This window comes from Lycorma delicatula, chromosome 2, assembly GCF_047948215.1.
Source record: "Lycorma delicatula isolate Av1 chromosome 2, ASM4794821v1, whole genome shotgun sequence".
In the NCBI taxonomy this organism is placed as follows: Eukaryota; Metazoa; Arthropoda; class Insecta; order Hemiptera; family Fulgoridae; genus Lycorma; species Lycorma delicatula.
This window is the reverse complement of record NC_134456.1, coordinates 19966447-19993083: the sequence shown is the minus strand read 5'-3', so window position 1 is coordinate 19993083 and position 26637 is coordinate 19966447. Positions and strand designations below refer to the sequence as shown.

General features: G+C 29.4%; 1 protein-coding gene across 5 annotated transcripts in view; it reads right to left on the bottom strand.

Annotated features, from left to right (window-relative positions):
• Positions 1 to 26637, bottom strand: part of nej (CREB binding protein nejire) — a 162103-nt gene that overhangs the window by 33952 nt on the left and 101514 nt on the right. For all 5 annotated transcript variants that reach the window (XM_075358428.1, XM_075358430.1, XM_075358429.1 and 2 more), the window contains 4 exons: positions 21440 to 21700; positions 19449 to 19614; positions 15308 to 15478; positions 6944 to 7180 (listed from right to left, as the gene is read on the bottom strand). In XM_075358428.1, coding sequence (XP_075214543.1) covers positions 6944 to 7180; positions 15308 to 15478; positions 19449 to 19614; positions 21440 to 21700 — 835 coding nt within the window. The remainder of the gene's footprint in view (positions 1 to 6943; positions 7181 to 15307; positions 15479 to 19448; positions 19615 to 21439; positions 21701 to 26637) is intronic.

Here is a 26637-nt window from a genome sequence, read left to right as displayed (position 1 = left end):
GAATCTTTGAGTAATTCTCACATTTTTCAATAACATAAATCATTTATAAATGGTTTATCCAAAACATGAAAATCTAACCACTTTTTACCAAAGTTTGACTGTTTTTGAAATACTTATAACCACCGTTCTTTTGTTTGTAAGATTCCACAGTAGCATTACAAAACAGTTGTATTGTAATAGTACAATAGTGGTATATAGTTTTGTGTGTGTTGGTTAATGGCATGAAAAGAAATCCAACAACAAACAAAACGATCATAAACATTTAACGAGATCATATACAAAGGCTATTAAGAAAAGTTTCTAAAAACAAATCGCACATCCACAATGTTAACTACAGCAGTGTGATTCAACTCTTACCTGCAGCAGTTTACAAAGAACAAAAACAAGGTTGGATACTTTTTGAATGGCTTATTAAGAACAAGTTTTATAGAATATTAAGATATGAGAAAAAATTATTTTATGTTATGAGAACTTTTGAGATTGGAGGTGAATTGAAACTGTCACTGCAATAAAATTTCTATTAAAAATTTCCATTAATTATACAGAAAATGGCTTCACAGTTGCTGTAGCAGCAGCAGCAGTAGTAGTAGTAGTAGTAGTAGTAGTAGTAGTAGTAGTAGTAGTAGTAGTAGTAGTAGTAGTAGTGGTGGTGGGAGGAATTGATCAATCAACGTATAATATTTTTCTGGCTAAAAAAATATAACACTTTGTGTATAATGTACCTTCATTCTTTTTATAAGAAAATAAGGTTATTAATTAAATCATTAAAAATAGAGTTCAATATTCAAACAACAAGATTGCTAATTATAGCAATCTTGGAAGTCACATCTGGTATGTGTTTACTAAGCCATGATACAATGATTATATAATTTTGTCATCTGAAGTAAAATTGTGTTTAAAAAACTGACAAAAAATTAGCCCAATAATCATAATTTTTTAATTAAATACATTTAATTTATAAAAGAATCGGTCCAAGTGAAAAGTATAACCATAAAAAGAAATAAAAGAATTTAATAACAGACATTGGGTTAAGTGACTTGCAATGGCAGTAGCAACAAATTGCCAGCAGTCCAAACAGAATTTTAACATTTTTTCTACCACATTCATCTTCTATCTGACAGTGAGTGTTGTAAGCACTTAGAAATTATTTGTGGTAAATCTCTAAATTTAGAAGAAACTAAATAGAAAGCAATGAGATTTTACATTAAACTCGGCTAATCTCAGATTTTTTAAATTAAATACTTTTTACAATCTTTGCATCATGATCTTTAAGAAAAAAAAGTCATAATTTAATCCTTTGTGAAGTGCACAAGATGATGCGAACTTCATCTTTCTTTCTTATGGTTGAAGACTGCTACTGGAAACATATATTAATTTAATCTATTATAATTATACTTCTAATTTTATGCCACGGACATAAATACAATTTTTTCTTCTTCCAGAAAATGTCAGAATGTTTAAAATGATTTATTCAAGATACTGATCTTATATCATTTAACTGATAGCTACTGAATTTACATAATTTAATTGAACCTGTCAGATAAATATGATTCAAGAACTATATTACTACAATCTCCAAGTGCATAATGTATTATATTTTTGTTATAATTTAGTACATTAGATAGATATTCATTCTCCAAATCTACTAAATAACTGATATTACTAAATTTTGATTGGCTTAATTTCTTGAGTGGTTAGGTTTAGGATGAAATACTAAAAGGCAAAAGTACATAATCGCATCTTTTAATCAAATATTTTATCCAAAAAAAAAGATGAGGGAGTTACATTTACAAAAATACAGTTGTTTTTATTTATTTTTAAATTTGTAAATAAAGAAATTTGAAAATTGTTTGAGACATATCAACATCATATTTTAAAAAAAGTGGAAGGTTTCTCCTTTTTTTAATTTTGTTTATTCTTTTTTGTAGAGCTTACAATTTCAGGTACAGGAATAATGGTCATCTGAACGATCATCTATGCTAAGTGTTTTAACTTGACCTATAGACACTAATAAAAGCTGTTAAAAGAGATCTTAAAAAACTTTTAAACCACCACTACTACAACTATTATTACTGCTATACTAACTACTTCTTGAGATTCTGAATGTTTGTAAATTATAATTTCAAAATAATAATTTTAGAATAAAATAACTTATCAGTCATAATAGTCATATAAATTATCAGTTACAATTTATTCACCACACAAGTCACAATCTTGCACAATTTAAAATATTTGCAAGCAGGAAAACATATTCAAGTTTGGAGTACACTATCTCAAGTTTAAGGGTACTACTATTTATTTAAGATTTTGAATTTTTAGTACTTGAATTTTAATACTTAGAGCTCTAATCCCATCATCTGACAGGACAGGTTGACTACTGAGAAATGCGGATCACGTCATTTGACGGACTTTGTATTTTCACATTATTAAATGTAATATCACGTCAAAAGACTGAATCCGTTCAGTTCTAAAACATACTGTGTAGTTTTTAATAGTAAATTCGCCATTACATTGCATTTTTGTAATATGGATTATCATTTTATAGTTTCATTTTGAGTTGTAACCGAGATCGATGTTATCGTGTTTGTTTTATGAATTAGTGAGTTAGTGTTTGTTTATGTTTTGAAATAAAAGTTACAATGGCTAATATTGCTTATGATAATGCAATTGATGTTTTTTATGATCTTCAAAATGATGATATTCCTTTTGACGATGTGGATTTTGTAAATGAAGACAGCAGTAATACAGGTAAGAAAATTTTTGTAAATAACCCAAATTAATTTTGCTTTTCAGGTTGTTTGTAAATTTTACTTTTACATATTATTTCCTTTTAATTTGAATTATTTTGTTTCCATTACATTTTTTGTAAATTACATATAAAAGCTTAGGCCTTCCTGCAGAAAAAAAAAAAACAGAACTATATACATATAAAAGAATAATCTACATCTGTTTTGTTTTTCTGCTTTGTTTTCTGTTTAGTAGCGTGACAAACTGAGTATATAGCAGTAAATAATATATATTTATAAATGAACAGCCTGCACATACTGGCACTTGCCAACATCTATATTACTTATATTTTTTCAAGTTATGTTTTAGTATGACAATGTGTAACTAACAAACAAATTATTAGCCACTCATTTGAACTGTTTTGTTTTCAATAAAAAATATTATTGTCTTATTTTTACATATTATTGCCAGAAAAATACTATAGTCCTCATTCATAAAGTATTATTGGCTTATGTTTACTTTTTTTTCACAGATTCTGAAAGAAGTGAAGTTGAACAGGACACAAGTTGTTGGAAGTGATGCTGGATGAACAAATGTAGATAAGATACCTGATATTGTTTTTTTTTTTGTGGTGATTATGGAATGACTGATGTTCCTGAGTTGGACAGTGAAAGTACTGTTTTGGGATTTTTTCATTATAGATTATGATTTGCTTTATCTTTTGAAGCAACAAACTAATCTCTATTTGCAGCAGAAGCTAAGGCAGTTAAAAGCTGCAGAACATCATCTAGCTGTGGGGAATAGATGGGAGATAGTCACTATAGCTGAAATAAATAAATTTTTATCTGTAATATTACACATGTCCATCGACAGAAAGCCACAGATATCTGACCACTGGCCCAAAAATCCTGTGGTATCGTGCAATTTTCACATAAATAATAGTACTTTTGTGCCTAAAGGTGAGCCGGGCCATGATCCTTTACATATAGTGCGTCTATTACTTGATGCCTTACAGAAAAGATCTCAAAAGCTTACCTTTCCAGAGAAATAACCATAGATGAAGGGATGTGTAAATTTTGTGGTATGCTGTACTTACCCAAAAAGCCTAGCAAATATGGCATCAAACTGTTTATGTTATCAGAGTCTACTAATGATTATATTTGGAATTTTAATGTGTACAGTGGACAAACTAATACAATAGTTGAGACTAAAAATCTGCTTGGCTCTTTGGCAAATAATGGATGCACTTTATACACTGATAGATTTTATACTAGTCAAGCATTACTATCTTCAGAGCTAGAAAAACTAAAAACTGGTTTACTGGGCACAACAATAAAAACTAAAAAGGCATACCACTTGCTGTGAAATAAAACACTAGGCTGCAGCGTGGACAACAAGTATTTTGTAGGAAAGACAATATTCTTTCATTATAGTGGAAAGGTAAGAGTGATGTATTATGTGATTTCTATGAGACAAAAGGCTGATATGCTTACATACAAAGACAGGTTTGGAAGAGATGTAACCAAGCCTGTTTATATAACTGGCTGTAATAAAAAAAGGTTTGAGGTTGATTTATCGGACCAGGGGATGTCATATGGGGCTTATGAACATAGGTCCATCAAGTGGTGGCAGAAACTGGCCTTCCATATGATTCTGATCTCTTTAGTCAATTCTTGCATTTTGTATAACCATGTAACTTATAAAAAATTTAGTACAAGCCAGTATATAAAGAATTTGTGCTTGCAATTTGGTGTGTCCAAAGAAGAACCAAGTCGGCCAAGCACATCTGGAACTCAGCTGAGAAGACTTGCTGCGGGAAAACACTTTTTAGAAAAAATTCCTGTACCTTCAGGAAAAAAATATATCAAAGAATGTACAAACTCTGCTCTGAAAAGGGGACAAAAGAATGAGGGAAGGCAACCAGAAAAGACGCATCATATCACTGCTGTGAATATAAAGTGGCGTTATGCAAAGAGCCTGGTTTCAAACTATTTCATTAAAAAAAAATGATCTATAATTGTACTTTTCTTTCCAAACTAAGTTAGTATATTCTAGTGATATGTAGTTTTAAAATAAAGAAATAAACATTAGTATTAGTAACAGTGAAAGTGTATAGAAAGTGAGCCACATCCCTAAAAATGTTTTCATAATAAAAACATGCTCCGGAAAATACATTTATCTTTTTATTCTTAATATTACAACTGCATACTATATATACCAACTAAAACTAGAAGTTGTAAGGATTCCAGTCATGTTACTACCAATTATATATCTTTTTTAGATTTAATTTGACAAAATTTCATATATTGACAAAAATGGCTAGCAATCTATAAACAAGCTCCTTTTTATGCCCTAGCACTCTAAGTGTTAAATACCACAATTTTAGTAGTTGTAGAAGACCTGACATGAATCATAAGTCACTACAATAATTAGATTTACCCACCTTCATGAAAACAATCATTCTATGCCAGCTTACCACAGAATTTCTTCACACAGCTGATTATACAACTCTCTATTTTCATGCCAATTCCATTGAAATGTAAGTGATACTCAACCCTACAAATGATATGTTCACTCAGTTTAACACAGGTACTTTATACACAGAGAGCATCATTACTGACAGAAAGTAATTCATTGTGGTAGCTTTTAAAACTTTCTACACTCGAGAGGCCTTGATAATCATCAAAGACTAGTTGAAATGTGTTGATGATGAAATCAAAAAAAATTGCGGCTCAATGATTTCCAACCTGGCCATTCTTTTGCCTGATGTTTCAAGAGCTGTTATCGGTCACATTGTTCATGACCATTTAAGGTTTCAAAAAGGTGTGTGCATGTTGGGTGCCGCAGATATTAACAGAATGTCACAAAAAAATCCAAATGGAATCTGCTTTGGAATTTTTCATGTGTTTCACAGAAAAAGTGATATGTTCCTTAATTCAATTGTTACCAGCGATGAAACATGGATTTCGTATTACACATCAGTCAAGTGAATGGCATCATCCTCAATCACCAACCAGACCAACAAAGGTCAAGCCACAGCTACTTAGATGCAAACTAATGGCTACAGTCTTTTGGGATTGGTTGGACATACTGCTGATTGATTTCATGCCACATGGAATGACTATAAATGCAGAAGCCTACTGCAAAACTCTACATAAGTTATGGCGCGCCATTCAAAATCGGCTGCATGGGTGACTGACAAGACAGCATCATCCTGCTGCATGATAATGCATATCCACATGTTACCGTGATTTACTGAGAACATTTGGATGGGAAATTTATGATCACCCACCATATAGTCTGGACTTAGCTACTTCTGATTAACATTTGTTTGGGAAATTGAAAGAATTTTTGAATGGTAAGTAATTCGGGGGCGACAGTTAACTTAAAAATGATGTTAATCAGTGGCTAAATGGATTGGCGGCAGAAGAATATGACGAGGATATATTGAAACTGGTGTATCACTATCATAATTGTCTTAATTCATATGGTAATTATATAGAGAAATAGTATAAGGTATGTAGTTTAAGAGAAATAAAAAAATTTATAAAGTTATCAGAATATTTTTTTTTTACAATGAAACGGTCTTTACTTTAGAGATAACCTCTCGTACATTACAACTGAGACTAAAAAAACGTTTTCAATTTGACTCATCCTTTTTTATGAATTCAAACCTTGTTTCTTTGAAAAATAGAAGAAACTTTAAAAATTACACCGTCTACACAGAAAGTATGTAATTTTCATTTTTTGTCATTGTCATTGCTAAGTATTGGATTTTTATTGTTTCATGATGTAGCTTTTAAGTCATTTTAATGCTTGTAGTTTTATAAAATAATCAAGGTAAAAATAATATATATCTCTGGATCCCAGAGAAGCTTAAAAAGTGCTAACTCTAAAAACTTCAAAAAGGGTTAAAAATTGTATATTTATTTTTAATAGCAGCTTTTTTTTAATGGTTACATATACTTTTAAAACATAAATCATTCTGCTTACAGGTAAAGCCTGAGAAATTTTTCCATAGCTTTAGCTAACTGATGATTAGGTAAACATTTAAAAATTATTTCTGTAGCAATTGAAAGACTAAATTAAAAGGTTTAATATGCAAGTAGAAAATTGAATAACCTATAACTTGGTGAAGGATTTATGACTAACTTATTAAAGAAATATTATGACAAATGATCAATATAACAGAAACAAAACTTTTTAATGTACTTACTGCCAAGCTAGCAGCAGATTGTGCAGAATGTAATCTAATTACAAAGAAAACCTCCTTATGTTTTTCCATTGTAGCAAATATTTTTGCTGATAAATCATTGCCTGTCTGAGGAGTGTTACTTTTCTTGCTGTTGCTCTTTCTTTGATTGGCTTTTGATTTGTTTGATTTCTTAGCTTTCTTCTGACCCTTTTTTTTCCCATCAGGACCTACTTCACTTTCTTCTTGAAGAGAAAAGATCTGCAGCGACAAAAATTAACATCTTTTAAACAGAACAATACTTAAATTCACTTATGATCATTAACTAATTCTATAGTACAGATAACTATTGTTATACTACTCAAACAAATATGTAATATTACCCAAAGGTTTTATTGTTTTGTGATTCTACGATGAAATTAAGAATTAATCACGTTAAAGAACAATAAATCTGCATCAAACTTTGCAAGAGGACTACAGAAATTTGTCATATAATTAGGCATGCATTTGGGGTGCTTGCTTTTATTAGCCTAACAGAAATATAATTACAATAAGCATTTTTTGTCTCCTTTGCCCTATATGCCTCAAAATGTAACAAAAATATGTGAAGCCATCATTCAAGACTGAAGGAGAATAATCTACATCATCTGTGACATTATGCATCTATTGCATAATGCTAGTCTGTCATGGAATTGCAAAATGTACCACATTCCAAGGGTGCAAAGCATTGAAAAAAAAAACAGTACTGTGTTCAAGTATGCACTGAATCGAAAAAACTTTGTGAAAGTACAAACTTCTTTTACCCACATCTTTTGTTGTTTATGAATCACAGGTTTATGGTAATAAAACTTATCCTGAAATGAAGCAGGAGTAATCAGAATAAAGAATGTCACTGTGGTTAAGGAAATTACGATAAGTATGAAGTAACATTAAATGATGTTGATTTTCTTTTTGATTTTAATGGGATTATTTGCAGAGATTTTACCACCGAGTAAAATATATAGTCAGTAAAAATACATATAAAATATTTCGTATAAAGATCCAAACACTAAATTATATTACGAAGAAGTTAAATATTAAAAAAAGTTTTATATATATGATTTAACATAATGTAAAATCAGGGAGGGAAAGGGTTATATTTTTATTGTTAAAATTGACTGGGCCAGCTTTGCCATCCCAGCAGTAGTCTTTTCATGGAGTAAATGATTTACATATTGAAGGAAAAATTAAACTAAAATTTCTGTAAGTTTTTTTATTGATATTCTATTAATTAGCCTTGAATATATCACATTAAAACTAATTTTTACTTACATACATCTTACCAGTGACACCATGTGGGTGTTGGATAATGTCGCCGAACAATAAAGTAAAATACAATATAATAAAATTAAAATAAAATATATTACAATACATTAAAGTAGAAAAAATGAAAAGATTATTACCCCACGTAGTTATTAGGTAGTTTGTAAACTATGTTGTTTGTCTGGCGATTCTCAGCTTGAATGAATAAATTTCTTAGTGAACCAACTCTTGAGCACACCACTTATAATTGACAATGACCAAAATAACTATTTTTTAACAGTAATCCAGCAGTGTTCAGGGAATGTCGTTGTGATTTTTTGATGGTCATTGTGCATGATATTCTTAAGGGAATTGCAAACGTTTATATTGAAATGGATGATTGGTTGTAATTATTGCCATCCTTGGTATGAAAACATCTTCTATATTTTTTCCAGTAAGAAATGTTACTTCTATGATATTTCTTGATAATTTTTTTAAATATAGTCGAGTGCCATTGCAAAGTTTCAGTGGCTTCAGATTCTGCAAAAGCATAACAATAGTTCCTATCTTTACCTCTAGGTGATGTGGCAGCATTCCAGTCATGTTGATGGAATTCAAAAACTGTAGGATATAAAACTGACTCATCTTGCTCGATTACAGTCTCCATAGAAATAAAAATCGGATGGGCCTGGAATGAGTTTCATAATATTAAAATTTATAATGTTAATGTTTTCATTATAAGGTGCCAAAATTGCCCTTTCTTGAATCCAGTGATGATTTTTGTAGTTTTCAGTGAAATTCAGTAAAACGCTTTCAATTAATTCATTTTATGATTGTAAACAAACACAAAAATTATTGGGTAAGGTAAAAGGATTATTATCAAACAGATGAATCCCATTTCCCGTTCTTAGTAGTAGACCAGCAAATTGATTAGTCTCACAGTCATTTGGAGAATGAACTCGCATGTTAGTTGTAAGAGATAGTACCATAACTTCTCTCCAAAGACATGAACTCTTTAGACTCGTGTCAATTTCATCAGCCGCTGTTGATTTTGGTTTAACAGGAAGGGTTTGTCAGAAATTAAGTTTACCTGCAAATAATAATACTTTCCCTCCAAACAGAGATATTATTTTGAAAGTTAAATGCTTCTAAAGCTTTAAGATGAGACACTGTACTCATCCCAAACAATGAGACTGCATTCTTTCAATAATTTTGCTCTTCCTAATGATTTAGAATTATTGCATATAACTTTTCCTTTGTGGTCAATACCAAGTGGCAACTTCAGATCTGAATGTGCTGTCCGACCTCCCTACACCAGTTGAGGTGATTGCTTAATTTGGTTAATGTTTTGAGCCAGTATCAATGTAAACATTTTCCAACAAAATAAGTCCAAGATTGTAAATTTCACTGTTGAAAACCGTGACTGGATTAAGAAAATTTGTTTGTGTAGAACATCTTCTGTAAGCTCATCCTTAAAATGATTCCATAGTGATTGTAGTTCACTTGGTGCACAGAATACTAATATAATTGCAAGTAACTGTCAAAATTTAGAAGGTAATTTTAGGTCCTTGTATATGATGAAGAAGCATCCTCAAATAAAAATACTCTGAGTCGGATGTACAATGTAAACACATGACATAGTGTTGTTAGATGAAAAAATGTTTGGAAATCCAGATACCAGTGTTCCTCTATGGCATTGAAAAATTTTTTCTTTGAATCATACCATGTATAATATGTGGGTACTTGAAAACATAATAGAGATTTTGCAAAACTGTCACTCTGGCATAGTATATTGAAAGCATTGTGTTGTATCTGCCTGTTTTTCTAAAACATGGTGAATATTATCGTATGAAAAGTAGATTATTTGACAATATTCAAGGTGAATGCTAAGATGGGTTACCGCTAGACATCTTTCACGAATGGTAAATCCAAAAATATGCCGAAAACCTTCATTGGAGCTAATGTAATGTCCTGTCTGATATTGAAGCACTTCATCATGCAGGTTTCATTACGTATTTGAATAGCCATATAGCTACTTTTGTTCACACATTTGCAAATATATTTGACTGATCTCACTGAGTTGCAATATTCCACGTTGATAAGAGCATTAAACATCTTTGGTAACAGGTGAATTATATGGTAAGCTCCACATATTTTCTACAATCCAATTTTGATAAACACTGCTGATTTGTCATTGCATTCGTAATAATCTTTTAAAAAAAAATAATGAACTACTTCAGTACAAAATACACAGTTTGTTTATTTGAATAAAATATCTTTGTTTATACTTTAAACATACCATAATCATTTTAAGATAGGAAATGTAAAGGTTTTCAAATCTGAATAATAAAGTAAATTATACTTTAAAGCATGGAATTTTTTTCTTTACGTGCCTTACAATATGTATTATGTAACAGAATTATATATGGGGGAGGGGAAATAAATATTTCAATCATTGCAATGAAAGCAATTCAGGGGAATGACTATTAAAAAGAAGTATAAGTGTGTGACCTTCAACTGCCAATTCCTTTTAGCTAGGGTTTAAATAAAGTAGAAGACAGGAAATTAGAAAACACTACGTAGAAAATTTTGCTTATAAAGGGATTTATGTTCTTAACAGTACACATAATATCAGAACAAAATTGAACAGTAGTACATATGGTTATGTAGTGTAACACTACATAACTACTGCAAAACTGGACTGCTAAATGGTAAATGATCTGCCTTTATTCAGTTAATTCTAAACCTGATTTAATAAATTGTGAAACAGAGACATGATGAGAATCTTTTCTTATTGACAAAGTCTTAACTTCAGTTTTTCTTTCATTCAGGTAAAAAATTAAATATAAAAATACATCATTATTCTTTCAATTTTTTTTAATATTGTTTTTTTCTTTTAATGAAACAAAACAGGGGTTTAAAATGAGTAAATAGTGATTTTACCATAAACAAGTAAAATAAATTTATAGTATTCTTAATTTACATTAATTAAAACAAAATTCTCCTTTGCTTAAATTTTACTAATTACCAGTTATATAATATTAAACTTCTTTTGACACACTTAAAAGCATTTTCAAATAAGCAAGATAAATAAAAAATTAAAAAATAAAAACCAAATTTAAATAGTAAAACATATTTTTATTAAATTATTTAAATAAATAATTTTTTCATTACTATACCTTTGGAACAGGAGGTTTTTGGGCTTTAGGAGTTGTAGGATAAAGGACTTTTAATTCAGGACGTGTTCGAGCAGGTTTTTTTATGAACAACCGTGTACGTGTTTTTTTTACATACGGTACAACACAAGAACCAGCGTAAACATTACTCTGAAATAATTTAAATATAGCAAAATTTAACAATTTTAAAAAATAATAATTTTTTTATGCAAAAATTTAATTGATGTTATTAAATCTAATGCTTTTTAAAACCTCAGTAAATATTAATAAAACCATTACATTATTAATTTTTTTTCACTGCAGAAGCCTGGAAGACAGTGTACTCCTCCACATGCCATTATTATTATTATTATTAGAGGTTGGAAACTAAGTTCTAGAATTTCCGCCGAGTACGATTAATACAGTAAAAAACATGAGTCTGTACATGTTCCACAAATCTATTTTTCATTTCTGTATTTAATTTCAAACAAATAAAGAATAAAAAAGCAATTTGTTTTTTAACTAGTGTTCAAAGTGGGAATAAACCTATCAGCTACTTAAAAGTGTTATTTAATGTTAAAATGTTTTCAGCTGAATTAGCCAAAAGTAGTAAGTTAAGCTCTAGGTCGTTTTTATGATTAATTCTAAAAATCACTATAAACAAGTAATATTTCATTCAAATGGTATTAAAGTTGTAAGTGCAGAACAGTTGATAGTAACACAATTAAAAATATATAAAAAATCTAAAAAAGACAAATGGGTCTGTAAAGCTTTAAATAAAGATCCAAATATCCAACTCAGTTTTTCAATTCTAATTTAAGATTTTTGTAAAGTCTTAAAAATACTAAATTTTACAGATATTAGTAACAATTAAATGTTAAACACTTTTATATTCTACTTCTAATACTTATAATATATGTGCTGCTACATATTATTTATTTATTTATTTTTTGGTTGATGAGATTACACAGAAGCTTTGAAGCTTGTGGAATATGGAAACTGTGTTTTGTAGTATATGAAAAATGCCATGACTTACAAGTTTCAAAGCCGAGTCCTCCTAATGAAAGGCTAAGATGCTACTACTCCACCGCAGAGATTATATTTGCAATTTCAATTATTTGTATTAAAAGTAGATGTCAACAATTTAGTTTAACAGTCCTGAGAAATATATATGAATATATTTATTAACAAGGGTCTAGAAAGATTTTTCTTTAAATTGTCAGGAGCGAAATACAATATAAACAGAAAATTGTGGGAGGAGCAATTAACTTTTTTTATGTATTTTTGGATTCAGCAGCCAAGAAGTTACAAATAACCGCATACATATTATAACGTGTAGTAACTATGTAATGATAAGACTGAAACCTTCCATTCGACACTAAAATCATCATAAACAAATCATTTTGTAAAGATTAAATGAGATGCTATCACATTTTTTAATACTAATACAGTGGAATTACATATATCTTGTACACACACTTTCATGGTGTAAGTTAATTTCACAATTCTAAGTAAAGGGAATTCAGCTCAATTTTATTGAAAAACAGTAACGTACTTGTTTAATAAGAATAATAAAACTTCTAATCCAGTTCAATAAAGTGAACTTAATCTGTTATCTGTAAAAGTTAAGCGTATGCTTAAATACATCTTAAATAAAACTATGAGAAAGAGTTTTACAATGTTAAAAAATGTTAAGAAATAATGAAAAATTTTGTTCTGTAATAAATATTGCCAAGAATTTAAATGTGTAAATAAAAAGAGGAAACAACTTTGAGCAAGGATAGCAACCTTCTTGATAGGCAATACTTCATGTAACATAAATGACACTGTATCTTAGAGGGGAATTTAAAAGGTACCAAACAAATTAACTGTGACATGAGTTTTGATTAAAAAAAAAAGTGAAATTTTTCAATTTCCCAGGCTGAATAAGTTCATTTATCACAACTTTTTTTGTTGTGTTGGTGCACTTGTCTCTAATGTACATTTATATTGGTAGCCATATTAGATGCTTAGTTAATTGTTGGCTGTCAAAAGGATTACAAATGTTTTGATATGGTTGGTGATTTTTAACTGTGGAAAAACAGAACAATGAATTTGCATTAAATTTTGTTTAAAGAATGGAATTAAGTGCAGGACCACATTGGAAATGTTGAATGTTGCTTTTGGCGATTCCTTTATGAATAAAACAAAGCATTTACAAACATTTCCAAGTGGGCTGTGAAGACAATGAAGATGAAGAGCGCCCTGGATGTCCCAGCACATCAACTGATGACAATGTTGAAAAAGTGAAGAAAATGATTATGGACAATCGCCAAATGATTATCAAAGAAGTTTCTGATGATGTTCACATATCATTTCATGCCAATGAAATTTTATCTCATGCCAAGCAATCTTATCACATATTTTGAGCATGAAACAGGTGGCAGAAAAATCTGTTCCAAAATTTTCAAATTTCAACCGATTTTTGAAAAGCAGTGCCGATTAAATGACCGATTCAGAACTGCTCAAACGGGTCATAATTGGTGATGAAACATAGGTGTACGAGTATGACATCTAAACTATGGTCCAATCATCCCAATGGAAGCTTCCTGAAGAGCCAAGATTGAAAAACTTGTCAAATTCGATCAACTGTGAAAATTCTGATCACTGTGTACTTTGATTTCAAGGGCTTAGTGTAGAGCATGAACTCTTGCCACCTGACTGTACGATTAATAAGTAGTACACTACATGGCAAGTTATATGCTTTTTATGCCATTTGTGTGAAGCAATCCGAAGAAAATACCCAGATTTGTGGTGAAACAATTCAAGGCAATTCACTTCTTGTTAATAATTTTTTTGGCCAAAAACAACAGAGTTATGATGCCTCAGCCTCTGTATTCACCAGACATGACTCCTTGTGACTTCTTCCTATTCTCCAAGCTGAAAAAATAACCATGAAAGAACAACATTTTGCCAACACTGATAAAATAAAGACAGAGACTATGAAGAAGCTAAATGCCATACTGAAAATTGCATTCCAGAGGTCCTTTGAAGATTGGAAAAAGCACTGGCACAAATGTATTACATCTGAAGGGGAGTAGTAGTTTGAAGAGGACAAAATCAATATTGATGAATAGCAATTTTTTGAGAAAAACTAAATTCCATATTTTTTCATATTTTTTGCTCAAACCTCACATTACTCATTATTTTAAATGAAGAACTAGTACATAATCCAGCAGATTTAAGAATTTCTGACCAAAAGGGCAGAAATACAGAGCCACTAAATCTTTCAATTCACACCCCAAAAATATTCTATACTGCAAGTGAAAAATTCTGAAAATTTTAGAAAGAAAGATATTTTTACCTTTCCAGGTTTTTAGAAATGCCAACTAAATTTAACACAAAACTCACCTAAACCAAGGGCCTCTAACTACAGGTACCTGCCCTGGGGCAGGTAGAAGCTCTCTGCCCGGGTCAGGTATTTATATTACTTTTAGTTCAGAACTCTTTTTTAAGACCTGACAGCAGTACAACTCAGTGGTCAACTTATTAAGGTGGGCTGAAGCACAGGATGACCCGGGCAGAGGACCCTAACAAATCCAAATCTCAATCAGCTAACATGGTAGTTAGTTTAATATAACCTTGGCACTGGAGGTTACTAACGGCTATCTATAGTCAGATACTCTAGTTCCATACATTTACAAATGAATCAGATTTACCACTATCAACTAAAGGAATCAAGTACGAGGTTAAGTTATAACCCAGTGAATAATCATCATACTAATACTAAAATTTCCAAATTTTTACAGTACTTATATGAGCATCAAATTCTTCACTTCTTACTCCTATTAATTTTATAATTACTTTATTTTCTAATTTAATATTTACATATTTCTGTCAAGAAAGGTTTTTTAACAGACAGGATACAACATTATAAAACTATTTATACTCATCATCACTTTATTTAACTTACAGCAGCATTAGCAGCTGCCTCAGCAGCTTCTGCTTGCTTTCTTTTTTCTTCTTCCTCCTGATCCAACTCTTTAATAGATTCTTCTAAAACATTTGGCCAAAAGTCTCCCTCAAAGTAAGGCAATTCAGCAGCAGAACTTAGTTTATCTTCCATAGCCTGCTTCAATATATCCTGAAAGACAAAAGAGTAAGTATGCAATAATTACTAGTAAAGTGATAGGCACACTAAATAATATAAAGTAATTACATCAATATATTTGCTACTACCCGCATATAAATGAACAGAACAGAATAGGTAAAATGAACTCTCTCTCATCAGAGCAGTCTAGCTAGGATATTTGTGTGTTCATGAACGCTGGTGCCATCAAGTATTATGTGCTGCCATAATATAATAATGAAAACCATTTTTATGTTATAGTAAAATTTGTTTCTACCTTTTATGAATGTTTTCCAATGAGTTTTTGAATTTCAGTTTATATTTATCAGTGGTTTGGTTTTTAAATACTTTTTAACAGTTTAAGAGTTAAATTAATTATATAACAAAAAAATGTAATATAAAATTCAGCTAATTCTGGTTTTCTTTTTGTTGGAAACATTATTACCCTTTGATAATTGCTTACTGTTTAACAATATACCAAATTGCAACATTAGCAAATTTTCAATTGGAAAATTGAAATCTCAAAAATTTTGGTTCAACATTAAATTTGAAAATAAAATTATTTACATTTAACAATAAAATGCAGATATTATTTATACGAATAAATAGTAAGAATTAAAAATTTTGTTCTTTTTGTTCTAGTCTACGACTACAGATCACGTTTGCATAGTTTTGACTTTTTTTTCTTTTCCCAAAAGATTTTCATTCTTTTTACTGTTGTTGTCGCCTTTCTTCTGTTTATTCTTTTTCTCTCTCTGGAAACTCAGAGAAAGGCTCACCTTTTCTCGAACCACTTTTCTAAATTTATCCCTCTCTTTACAGAGATCCTTGGAAATGTTTAATGTTTTACATCTGTTTCTATTTCTTTAAATCAGTTGGTCTTTGTGGCTCTGTATATATGAAAGTTAATTTTTGTTTTGTCAATCATTGATTGTTCAATCTGCATAAATGTCCATAAAACTGTAATCTTCTTTTCTGAATTAGTTCCTTATTTTTTCTGTATATTTGTAAATTTTTCTTTTTCACTTTTCAGTTTGGAAATTCCATCTTCACATTTTGGTCCATCAAATTTTCTATTCTGTCCATTAATTTTTCTACTTTTGCTATTTCTTGTTCTGAAGAGAAAAAAAAACTGCAGATATTCTTTCCCATATTCAGATAGGGCTACAGTTTTATAGTGTCCCAATTGGAAGTTATATGATAGGGATTTTTTTATTGTAAATGTTTTTTGTGAAATGATGGGCAGTTTACATTTTTTGTAATCTATTCTTCATCACATTTTTTTTTTCAATTATATTCAGTAAATGATTTCTCCCAAATATTTACATTTTTGAACTCTACTTATTTCTTTGTTGTCAGAAAATTTTAAGGGTTTGAGTTCTGTTCTCTTTGACATTGGAAAACCAGCTAGTTTTTTCCTAAAAAATTTGAAGACCAATTTTGGTTGGACTATCACTTAGTTTTTGAATTTTGATATTAGCTTCATCTATATCTCTTGCAAAAATTGCATTACCATCTATGAAGGCCAGAATGTTGGTACTTATGAATTTAGTTTTAGTGTCTATTTTTATGTTTTCATGTGTGTGAACTTTTTAAGTTCTTTCTCAAATTCTCTTATAACTTTTTCAAGAGGACAATTACACAGGATTGGAGATAGCCCATCTCCTTGCCTTACTCCATTTTTAATTTTTAATGGTTCTGAAAGTTTCCCTAAGAATTTCACTTTTGATTTGATGTTTGTTAATGTTTCTTTTATACTGTTTATTGTCTTGCTATCTATTCTAAATTCTTCAATGATTTTAAGTAGAAATTCTATATGTGGATGGAGTTGCAAATCTTTCTTAAAAGCTATAAAAATTCTAATAAAATTGGATTTTTAATTTTCTGGGATAGAAAAATTTGTTTTAGATTAAAGATTTGCTATGCACAACTTTTTCCAGGTCTAAATCCACCTCGATATTCTAAGATTTCCTTTGTATTGTTGGTTGTATTTTTACTTAACCATATTTAAGACGAAACTTTTTATGAGACTGACAACAGTGAAATTCTTCTGTACTTGATTGCTTTATTTCTTTTTATGGAGGGGATGTATAAACAATTTTTCTAGAATGTATAAACATTTTCTTCTGGAATTTTTTTTCCAGATTTCTGTAAAGATTCTTTCCAGTTTTTTGCTCAGTTCATCACTACATATTTTGGGATTTCTGCAACTATAATGTCTTTTCCACATGTTTTATTATTTTTAAGGGATTTTATTATTTCTTTTATTTCCTCTGCATTTGGTGGTATGAAAATTTAGGAGTTTCGATTATTTTTCTGAAAGTTAAAGGGTTCTTTAGGGTCAGGGGATTCAGCAGGTTTTAAAAATATTTAGATAATTCTATTAAACTTTCTTGATTAATCATATTAGGTCCCTTTTTCATTCTTAAAGTTAATACAAATTGGGTTAAAGCCTGATAATTTGAATTTAAAAATCTGGTAAAAATCTCTCATATTTTTTTAGTAAAATTTTGTTCTAAAATGTTGCATTAATTTTTTTTATAATTTCTTTTTTGTTTTTTAATAATTTCAGAAGCTTATTTTTTAATTCTATCCAGATTTCAAGGCTTTCTTTGGTAAGGTTAGAATTATAATTTTTCCATATTTTTTCTCTGTTTCGAAGAGCATCTTCACAGACACTATTACACCAAACTTGTTTTTTCTTTTTAATTTTGGAGAAAGTCTCTTTTGCCAGCTCTATTAATTTGTTTATAAGTTTATTCTAATCTTTAAGTTTGATCCCTGCAATCTTATTTTTAAATTTTTCAATAGTTTGTTCTTTTAAGTTTAGCTTTTGAACATTAAATCGTTTAATATTGTTTGGCTTTCTTTTAATTTTGATGAGAAATTTTAATTTAATTTGAGATAAATAATTGTCTGAATCAAATTCAGATTTTCTTACTTTTACTTTTAAGATTTCTGTTACATTACCTTTAGAAATTGCAACATGATCTACTTGAAACTCTCCAAGCATTTGATTTGGACATTTCCACATCCAAACAATAATTTATAACAAATAAATTTGTTACACATAATTAATTATTAATATAAATTAAAAAGATATTATGTAGTATAAATTATTTTTAAGTACAAATATCTAACTAAAAACAATCTGCATTATCACTAACTACAACCACAAATATTCTACTAGTACAAAAAAAAAATTCTGAAGCAAGTTCCCATAAACAGAAATTCTTTACTGGAATTCATGCTATTTAATCATGACCATTAATTTTCAGTTTAAAGAATACCTGTAGATTAAGATCCATGGAAAACTTTGAGAATTGCATTCTAAGTAATAAATCATCACCATTTTTTTTATTCTGCTTTTTATCTGTTTAGCTTTTTTGACCTGTTTAGTTAATTTTTAAGAGTTTTACTAAGTAAATTGCACCTTTCAATTTTCATCATATTCTTACGGCAGTTTTAAAAAGTCAAAAGAACTGTTGGTAATAATCCAACATGTTCATGTTATCAGTAGAAAGCTCATTTTGTTTTAGTTGAGAAGAGATTAAAAGAGACATAAATTCTCTAGCAGCTGAAAATTCACTAATATAAATGTTCACAATTTCTAAGATCATCTGATGTGATCTTTCAAGAATAAACTTTACTTTCACAATTTTTTTTTAACAGTTAGAAATGTCAGATATGTTTGAATAGATCTTGTGAAACTTATAAACACTTTGTAGAAATATTACATTAAAAAAAATATAATTTTTATCAATAATATGAGAAATTACATTCAAGCAAACTAGTTTCAAATATATTTATCAAATTTGTACTCAGAATAACAAAATAAAATCTGATTTAAAGATAATTTTTTAAGTAACAAAATAACTACTCTATGTATGGAACAAATTATAGATAATAATAAAGAGAGATAAAATATCAAGGAGTAAAATAAAAATTATAAATTACTTAAAACTTAATTAAATGAAAAACTTACTTTATAATCTAATACTATTCTTTCGATAATGCCTTTATCTAGCATTTTTTTGTACCACTCCTGCAATCTTTTGGGTTTTGGTATTTTTTGTTCTGCCGGGTGGCAATGGAAAATGTAGTCATCTCCTTCAGATGGTGGACAAGCCCATATGTGAGCCATTGTATACCTGAAATAAGATTCATTTATGTCAATGTAAATATACACTGTATAAATTTACAAAAAATCTATTAATAACAATGATAAAATATCAATTGTGATTCAATCATAACACTTAATTAGCTTTACTGAAAAATCACGAGTAAAATTCTTCTTAAATAACTCCAAGAGAAGAATAGAAATAAAGTTAAGTTGAATAAACAAGATCTTCATGGAGTCATATATTTCAATTTTGTTATAGATGCTTTGTCTAAGATATTAGAAACAAAGTCCAGTCTTTATAGCAACATTATCTTAGGTGGATGCTTTGGAGGGCAAAGGACTGAAAGTTGCTAAGCAGAAAACAGGTGTAATTGTGTCCCAGAAGAAAATTTAATTGTACTAGGTTGACTGCGTCTGGAATAATGATTTGGACTGAAATGCATAAATGCACATTCTTGTAAGAATTAAGGAAGAATATCACGAGTTCTGTGTCATTAAAAGACTAAGGGCCAAAAATAAGGAAAAGACAGATAGACATATAAGGCATATATAGCATATAAGACTGTGATAGATAAGTAAAATAAAGATACAGACTACGGTAACAATGATGAGAAATTGGATGAAATTATAATAGATAAAGTCAAAAATGAGAAGACTAGAGAAAAATGCGTGGTTAAAAAAGTGTGTGGTTTAGAGTAAAGCAGAACACCCTAGCCAAAACTGTTAACCTTGCACAAGTGCAGTAAGAAAAAAAAAGGAAATGGTATAAACAAGCTGATCTAAAATAATCCACAAGTAGTTATACGTAATTGATTAAGAATTTTTGGGGTTTACAGATTGCCGTCTTAAAATTATGAATTCCATTTAAAAAAATTCAACAAAATAGTTTTTATTAAAAATTGAATACCAATGAACCAAAAGCACATATACCAGAAACGATTTGTGGGGTTTTCCAAAGCAGCATCTTCAAATTAAACCACTAAAATAAAATCAAAAGTCCTAATTCTCAGTAAGTGTTAAAAATATTGTTAAATTCTGAATAATCTGTTTCACAAACTAAAACTGATGCAGAAACTATGGCTATCAATGAATACAACCTCAAATCTCATAACAATAAACTGCTTTTTAAATTTTTTTTAAATTTTTTGAAACACTTTATACAATGAAACTGAGCTAATAATATGGTAACAATAACTTTCATTCACTAGTAAACGAACAAAAGATGTTCTGAAGTCATTTAAAATAACCTCAATGACAATTTTTCCTCTTTAATATTATTTCATACATAAATTTCTTAAATCTTTGCAAGTTTACTTTTCAACATAAAGTTAAGATTAATTTGCGAATGTAAATTATTGTTATTGCTTTGTAAAATAAATCTTAAAACTGTAATTAAATTGATCTTTATACATGCTTGTTGAAGTTTTAAAATTTTCTTTTTATAAGAAAATAATATTAACAAATATAATAGACAAATTAATATCAAATCTAAGTGAAAGATTGGTTGTACAAAGTAATAGATATTTTTACCACAGTAAAAAAGGGATGAACAGAGTTAAGAGCCATAGAAATATAAAAGAAGTTTTACACAGCACGTACTCCATGACAACTCTGATATATTTAAAAAAAAGAGTATTGTAACAAAAGGACAAGATAAAAATAAACCATAAGGTGTGAAAACAAAATTTCTTGGAAGTGTTACAAGCAATTCAGAGGGATGATATAAGCAATTATGGAGAAAAATAAATGAAATTAATAAAACATAATTCATATGTATATATTAAAAATAACACTAGCATATATTATTAATAAAATATTTTATTTAATAATAAACATAAATAAATAACACTTACCCTAATTGTTTAACATAATCTAAATAGCCTAGTAGAATTTCATGGTATACAGCAGTTCGAAACTGTCTTGGTCGAAAAAAATGCACTGAATCAAGGTAAGCTATATAAACACGTCTAGTATTAGGTGTTGGACATTCTGAACCATATTCTTGAACATGCATTCCAAAAAAGCAGACATCAATACCATCTATGTCTTCAAATGCAAATAATGCTTTAGCTCTATAAGGAAACTGTTCCGGTAGATCTCCATTCTCAACAAATCTAGAGAAAATAAATCGAATTAATAAAAATTACATTTTGAAGTATAGTATAAACTTTGTTTGTATTTTGATCACGCATCCCTGAATAATCAATGAATAAGAGTAACCTAAAACAAGGTGGGTTTTTTAAGGAAGGTCCATTTTGAATTTGCCACCTACGTAAGCAATGTAAATAGATGGCGCCTGCTTAGTACAGTTATTTCAATCTGTTAACAGTAACTGTAAACTGTTAGCAACGATAGTTTAGCCATTTTGTTGTTAGTTGTTTATATTAATCCATTTTTGATGAGTGCTACAATTTGTGATCCTGCAAAGTGTAAATTACGCGGAGCAATTCAATTTTTGGTGGCAAAAAAACAACCCTGCAGCTGAAATTCACAGGCAAATTTGTGACATTCATAGGCTGAATATTATGAGTGAATGTAAAGTAAGACAGTAGTGGCATTCATTTCGAGAAGATGAAGTGAATATTGATGATGAACATAACACCTAGCAATCAGTGATAAGGATGATTTGATTGAAAGAGTTGACAAAAGTTTTTGAGAAAACCGGCACTACACCATTTCACAACTGTCTTTGATGTTTCATGATCTTTGATTTACGAAGTTTTGACTGAAATATTAGCTATAAAAGATTGTGAGCCAGATGAGTGCCAAAGATGTTAACTGACATCATAATAATTTTTGTAGTGTTGTGAAAATGAAGGCAATAAACTGTTTGATCACAGCATTACCAGAGATAAATTCTGCATCTCTTATCTCAACAATGAGACAAAGCAACAGTCAATGCAATGCAAACATTCATCATCTAACCTTAAATAGTTCAAAAAAGAATGTTAGGGAAAAAGCTCTTATGGCTGTTTTTTGGGAAATAAAGGGTGTCATTCTTGTTGAATTCAGTGATTGTGGAACTATTGTGAATGCTGATCTATTTTGGGTAACATTAAAAAATATTAGAAGAGCTATAAAGAAACAATGTTGGATGCTATTCCATTTGATTTTATTTTTTCATGACAATTCCCGGTAAACTCGGATATTGAGACATTGGACAATTTTTTGGGAAAAATCTTCAATCATTCACTCTGTACCTCTGACTTAGCTCCTAGCAATTTTTCTTTTTCTTCACCTAAAATAGTGGCTTGCATCACAAAGGTATGATGGTGACAAATTGAAAATGCTGTTACTGCATGGTTTAAATCACAGGTAGCACAAGTTTTAAACTGAAAATGAAGAAGCATGAACTGTATATAAAATGAGAAGTTGAAGCCAGCAATATAGAAAATTAGTAAATAAATATAGTTTTTACTACCTTAAATTACTTAAATTTAAATAATACAGTCTGTCCATATTTTTTAGTTTTTTTTTATTTTATTTCAAAATGACCTTACTTTTAAAAACACGCCTCGTCTCTTAATTTTGTTGATTTAAAAGAAAAGATCATACAATATACATTTATGTAATATTTGTAAATAAATGGAACTTTTAAACCTCATGATTTCATAATTTATTATTTTTATTTATTAATGAATTATAAATTTATCTCTATCTCTCATGGTTACTTTATTCTTATACTTCAAAATAGACTGAAATTTACAGTAGCTCATGAGACTGCTGAAAATTGTTAATTTTGAATTTGGAAAATTATTTTTGTGATTGAATCTGATATCTTTAAAAAACCTGATGAGAAAGTAAAAAGATTAAACTAAATTATTCAACAACAATTAATTACATAGTGACCGAATGCAACAGAATCAATAGAAATGCCATATATAGCAAATTTGTAGAAGGGAGAAGAGTAATAAGGTTAAATGATCTTGAATTAAAGTATAATAAATAAAATACATTTAAGGGGACTATACCACAGTTTTTGTGAAAATATTTGATTTTTTAATTTCACGCTTTTTAGCTATTTTGAATACTTCTTTTATTCATATATATAATATTGATTTTGAGAAAAAAAAATTTTTAACACATTGATGCCGAAGCCCGAAAACTTTCAGGCCATCAAATTTAATTCTATATAAAAGCTTCCACGGCTTATTTTCATGCCTAGGGTTTTGTAAACCATTCTCTGAATAGTTTAGTTGTAGTCACTATATTCTGGTGAGGATTTTTGAAATTGTAGAAGAAAGAACAACTATTTACACATTGAAGTTATATGGGTTGTTTGTGGTAGACTTTCATTCATGAGGTGTGTATTTTTCAGTTTACTGCAGTAAGTTTTTTCTTTATGTCGTGTTATTGTGTTTTTTGGTAGGTTACAAGATTGATAATTCTTGTTTTGTAATAAAATATATATATATATATATATATATATATAATTTTTTTTTTAATTACTTTTTTTTCTTCTGTGTTTTATTACTGACAACTGATTTTATGTATATTTTTTTTTAGTAGGTCATATATTCCATGTACACTTTCTTGTTGTTACTGCATGTAAATTTTTCTGTTATTAGTTTGTATTAGTGTAAATAGACAATGCCATATAATTTTGTTAGTTTTATACTGTTATAATGGATGAGAAACATGATAAAAAATTGTCAGCTTACTAAATGAAGTTTTCATGGAATCTGATTCAGAATTATTTGATTGATTTAGAAAATTCTTTTAGTTATAGCCAGGTAAACAATTCAAATATTTAAATTGCTTTTGAAAAATTAGACGAACCTATTTTTGATTCTGTGTCTGAAGAGGAGTTAATTATTCTGATTGTGATTCTGATATATTAAATCTACTCCAAATGGTTAGGCGTATTAGTTCCTCTAATGATGATCACGACAGTAATGATGATAATGATTATGAGTATCATCAAGCTAATGATATCCTAAATAATGAAGATGTTGAGAACCCCATGCCATCAGTCAGTAGGGTGAGGAATATTAAGCCGTCTAAAAGAAAGAGAGTTGTCAATGAACAGAGTGATACAGATTTAGGGTGGCCATTAACTGATAATCTACCATCACTGTCAGCGTTCAATTAGTACAGCGGAATCACTGCTATTATGGATGAAACTTCCACCCCCTATGATATATTTTCACTTTTTTTCCGTAATCAGTCATGGCAGTAACAAAATCAGAAACAAACAGATATTCAAAATCTATAACTGATAGGCTAAAAAGAAAAATTCAATTGAAGAAAAATGGGTTACAGTGTAACTACATGAACTTTCTTTTCCTTCACACGTGCACTGTAAAAAAAAAAAATAAAAAATCAAAGATTACTGGGCTAAGAGAAAATTTGTGCACTCTTCATATGACACGCTTCATGTATGTCAAGGGATCACTTTCTATCCTCTCCAACTTTCACCTCAACAACAACAATCTGTATAAATAAAGCTGGACATTATCTGATGTACAAACTAAGGCCATTCTTAGATCAATTGCTTTCACAGTTTCCTGCATGCTTTTCCCCTTATGAAAATTTGGCAGTAGATAAAGGAACATGTGGTTTTCAAGGAAGGATTCAGTTCCAGGTTTATAATAAAAATAAACCAGACAAGTATGGGATAGGGATAAAGCTGTATATTGTGTGTATATTGTGTGTGAAAACTGGCGATGCCAAAAGACAGGTTGTATGATAATGGATCTGTATTGGACACTTCCAGTACTTCTAGTTGTTCTGAAAAAAAACCTCAGTTATCATCTAATTTATTTTATAAAGATGCTGATGAAACCAGTGCTTTTTTAGAAAATGGAAATATAATTGTAAATATTAAATTGTTATCTGACATAAGTTATCACAAATATGGATTTTGTGATGGTAAGGATAGTTTTGTCATTTTTTGAAGATACTAACCAATTAGGATTAGTCTCTAAATTGCTCATCGTGTGCATCCTCTATATCTGTGAGAACCAACAAAAAAGTAATCATGGATATGAAAATAATATTAGATTTATATATGGTATGCAAGCAATAGGTAAGGGCTAGTTTTCTGCTACAACTTTCTGTGCAGTAATGAATCTATTAAAACCTCCTCCTCAAATAACGGAACTAATATATTACGAAATGCTGCAAAATTCACAGCTCATGAATCATTGAAAGCAGCTGTCAAAGAAGCCATAGATCATAATGATGGATCCACTGATGTGATGGTTGCACTTGATGGCACCTGGCAGAAATGTGGTTTCAAAAGTTTAAATGGTGTTGTTTCTGCAACAAATATTGTCACAGGAAAAGTTAAATATTTGTCAAAGCTGCAAATATAAAAAGATCAAAAATCAAGAGAAATACATGAAAACAATGGTTCTTGTTTGGTAAACTAATTATGTTTGGTAAACGCATGGGTCAACTTCGGCGATTGTTGTTAAAAAATACAGTCCTCAGTGATGGGAAAAAATATCAGAAAAAGGGAGACTTACAGATACAGGAACATGGTATAAATATAATAAAGCATAGTTTACAAATGCTCAGTATTCACATAAAAATTCTATACTAACTGCTGTTCAGTTATAAAACCTGTATTTACAGCCCTTAACTTGTAAAATACATTTTTTACATATATCTAAAATTTTGGCCCGTTAAAGTTATTTGTTTCATTCAGTGTAGCTAATGCTTTCCTACGTTATTTATAAATGGTAAATAAAAAAAATATATATTTAATGTTTTATTACTATTATATTAAATAAAAAAATTATCAAGAAAAGAATCAAAATATAATGAACAAATTAATGGTGTTAATTCCACTTTTTTTTTCTGATAAAAAATTCCTCTTCATCTGGAAGATAGGGGAAGAAAAATGTATATTACATCATATACATGGAATCAGAATCGGTTATGTGGCGACCTTTAATTCAAGAATTTGGAGGTCACCTTCTACTTCTCATACACTGGATAAAAAACTCTATTCAATAATTTACTAAATAGTAAAATACTTTAACCATTCACAGTATTTTATGAAATAAATAGTCCAAGTATTCATGAATTATAAGACTTAAATTTA